Source organism: Triticum urartu, unplaced genomic scaffold (genome assembly GCF_003073215.2).
Source record: "Triticum urartu cultivar G1812 unplaced genomic scaffold, Tu2.1 TuUngrouped_contig_6671, whole genome shotgun sequence".
NCBI lineage: Eukaryota > Viridiplantae > Streptophyta > Magnoliopsida > Poales > Poaceae > Triticum > Triticum urartu.
The window spans coordinates 6,633-10,396 of NW_024117451.1; the positions used below are offsets into that span (position 1 = coordinate 6,633).

Genomic DNA, 3,764 nt, shown 5'->3' on the forward strand with positions numbered 1-3,764 from the left:
TTTGGATTGTTGAACATTTTTTTGCATGGTTGAACATTTTTTGAATTCGATGAAAAAAAGTTGTTAACGAATTCAAAATAGAAAAATTGTAAAAATAGTCCAAACGTGAAGAAGAAGAAGAAAATAGGGGAAAAGGGAAATAAAAAACGAAAAAGAAAAACGAAAGAAAAAATTGAAAAGAACAGAAAAACGAAAAAAAACAGTACAGAAAACATTAAAAAGAAAAAAAAAGGTTCCGGACCAAATACCGGCAGAACCAGAGAAAGGGAAGCGAACTGGGCCGGCCCGATAAGGGAAGAAATGACGCCTGTCAAGCAAACCTTTGGACTTGTCTCAAAAAAAAAAAGCAAACCTTTGGAACGACGGGTCAACCGCCCAGGGACGTACCGGACCAAGACGGGCCCGTCTCTTCGATTCGATCCATAGCTCGACCTCTACTACCAGCAAGCTCTTCTTCTCCTCCGCCGACAACTCACACGAGCCCCGCCGTTTCCAGTTCGAGTCGTCCCGGACGATTCAGTCCTCCACCGACAACCGCGCCACTGCGACGCTCGAGACGGAGACGGCGTACGACCGCGATGCGCGCGCCATCCGCGAGCGGCAGCTCAAGCAGGCTGAGGAGTCCCTCAAGAAGAACCCCTCTGCGTCCTCCTCCTCCGGGGAGCTCTACAAGGGGATCCACGGCTACACAGATCACAAGGCCGGCTTCCGGCGGGAGCACACGGTCTCCGGAGAGAAGGCTGGCGGCGCGCACGGCCCCCTGCGGGCGTCAGCGCACATACGCCTCTCGACGCGGTTTGACTACCAACCAGACATCTGCAAGGATTATAAGGAGACCGGCTATTGTGGCTACGGCGATTCCTGCAAGTTCATGCACGACAGAGGTGACTACAAGTCTGGGTGGCAGCTCGAGAGGGAGTGGGATGAGGCCGAGAAAGCCCGCAAACGCCGCATAGCAATGCGTGAGTTGGATGGTAGTGATGCCGAGGCAGAGGAGGAGGACAGCGACGACGATGAGGCACTGCCCTTTGCCTGCTTCATATGCAGGGAGCCCTTTGTTGACCCGGTGGTCACAAAGTGCAAGCATTATTTCTGCGAGCATTGCGCATTAAAGGTACCCCGCAATTTGTTCTGATTTTGTGCTGATAATTATGCCTACTCATCGATGCAAATCTAGTTCATTTGCTTAGCTAGGCTAACAGTTTGTCATATATATAGAGAGATGTAACATGGAACCATGATTGTTTGAGTTCGAGCCATGAACTATTGAAACATTAGCACTTGCGCAAGACTTCTAATTCTGAAGATATTGAGTATTCAGCCCAAATATATATGAATTTACCCTATTACGTAAAGCACCTATGATTATGGATATATGGCAGTGTGGTGGAAACAAATTTCCATATCCATACTGGCTGAATGTGTTTTTTTGGACTAGCTGAATGTTTTGTTGGTTCAAGCTTCAGCCATATGGCCCATTATAGCATGCAGCACTGCATTATATCTGGAATGTCAAATCCAAGTTTATAGTTGATTTGTGAGTTCTTAGAAATTCTCCTTCCCATCTATATTTAGCTGTGTGATATGAATGTTTTTTTAATTGAAATGTTAGTACAAAGAGTACCATGCATGACCGCTTAATAATTGAAATATTATTCACTTGGTGCACCTTTTCTGTTGGAGTTAGAGATCTTTATTTGATTGCATAGGACCATCTTGCAGCCTGTCCTGCGTGCAAATTATAGTTTACATATACAGAGAGATGCCAATGGGGTTCAAAGGGAATATGGAAAATATACTTGACAATAGATAAGTTTTTTACTTTGATATGGAGGAGCAAGTGCATTCACAGAGCTTGCATAGTTGACTTATTCGTTAGCCTCTTGACGTTCTAGGAAGTGCATTCACAGGGCTTGCATAGTTTGTCCAGATCTATACTCTATAGAGAATGTGAGCAAGGAGTCTGGAAACGTAAATTCTGCAGACAACCTGTTACATACAATTGGATGCTGCGTGTCACCAGTGCATGGGTCAATTGTAGTCTTTTGTGTACAAGACTCTAGGGTTTATTTAACCTCATTGTAACAGACTAACAAAAACATTAGGTGTTCCCCTTAGGAAATTTCATCTAGTTACTCAGGAGTTACCGAGTAATTGTACAAAGAAAATAACTCTCGAGGTTTCGTAGTTCTCAGAATGATTGTTGCTCATATTGCAAATATAGTTCTGACAATCTGCATCCGTTGATTTCAGCATCACTCGAAGAACAAGAAGTGCTTCGTCTGCAATAAACCGACGCTTGGCATCTTCAATGCGGCACAGGAGATCCGGAAGAAGATTGCCCAGGACAAGAAGCAGCAGGACCTTTGATGACTGTTGCGCAATGTAGCTTGTATCATGCAGGATTACTTCTCTTCTGTAATTGTATTGTTTGAAAATGAGGGGGAAATATCCAGGAATCAGTTTTGTTTCTTTAGCTCTGTACTAGCTCCTACTTACCATTAGCCACCAAAATCTCAGCTTCTTGTGGCATTGCAGAAGCTTGTGTCATCATGTCGAACTGGTTCTGAATGGATGTGAAGTGTCATGCACATTTACGGCTGCTTAAAAAAATGGATCTTTGCCGAGGTATTATTTGTCTTGACGGACCTTCATTTGCACTACACTTGCACTTGGCGGCGCCATCTGTCTGCCTTTGACTGCACCGTCCCAGGTCGACAGCGTGGCACATACTTCGGTATTACTCGTTGCAGAAATGGTATTTGACACAAAAATGACTGTATTTTTAGCTTTAGATACATCCATTTCTATTTGTTGTCACGAAAATGGATGTATCTAAATGTATTTTAGTTTCAGATACATCCATTTCTATCCATTGTGATAAGTAATTCGAGACAGAGGGAGTAATAAAGACGACAACAAGACCTGGTCATCTAAAGAAAGACCTGAAAGTGACAACTCTCTAGGTGGCCAACGTCGTTCGTAAAGAGTCAAATGGCAAATCTTGCAATCCCAGTGTTGGGATATGGGCGACTGCTTCCCCGACCAAGCTCGAGCAGCCCTATGTCACCCAAGGAAATCGCAATCCAAAATTCCTAATACAATAGATTTCGGGCACCTTGCTACATGACATATATCGCGCATTGCATTAGACAATAACTCCTGGGAGTCATCAGCCTGTTATCCCTGACGCATCTTTGATGTGTTGAGCGAGAGCCCTTCCACACGTGACTCCCAGGTCACTATGGTCGACTCTCGTCTATGTTCGACCAGTCGGTCTCACAGTCGGCAGACTTATACCATTACGCTCACGAGCAGAATCAACGCTTGAGCCTATCTTCGCACTCCTCTGTTCTCTTTAGGAGGCATCCGTCCCATATAAACTACCCATCATGCAGTATCCCCCCACCCCTGGCCCACGTGTGAATGATCGGTGCGGCGATTAGGCATCCTTAGACGAAAGAGTGGTCTTTTAGGATTGGTCGTTGCGTGTCACCACCTCGCACCTATCCTACACTGCTTTCTGAAGGTGCACTCCACCGCCATCTGCGTTTTCATGTGTGGTACAATGGAAATGTGCAACTGTTGGAAATATGCCCTAGAGGCAATAATAAATTGGTTGTTATTATATTTCCTTGTTCATGATAATCGTTTATTATCCATGCTATAATTGTATTGATGGGAAACTCAGATACATGTGTGGATACATAGACAACACCATGTCCCTAGTAAGCCTCTAGTTGACTAGCTCGTTGATCAATAGA

At 44.5% G+C, this 3,764-nt stretch overlaps 1 protein-coding gene across 1 annotated transcript; it reads left to right on the plus strand.

The window, feature by feature from the left end:
* Positions 1–431: 431 nt before the first annotated feature.
* On the plus strand, positions 432–2,631 carry LOC125530939 (zinc finger CCCH domain-containing protein 15; the record flags this gene model as incomplete). Its single annotated transcript, XM_048695355.1, is given in 2 exon segments — positions 432–1,114; positions 2,254–2,631. Coding segments are annotated over 2 exon segments (800 nt in total), but the record flags the coding sequence as incomplete, so codon positions are not given.
* Between the last annotated feature and the right edge of the window lie 1,133 nt (positions 2,632–3,764).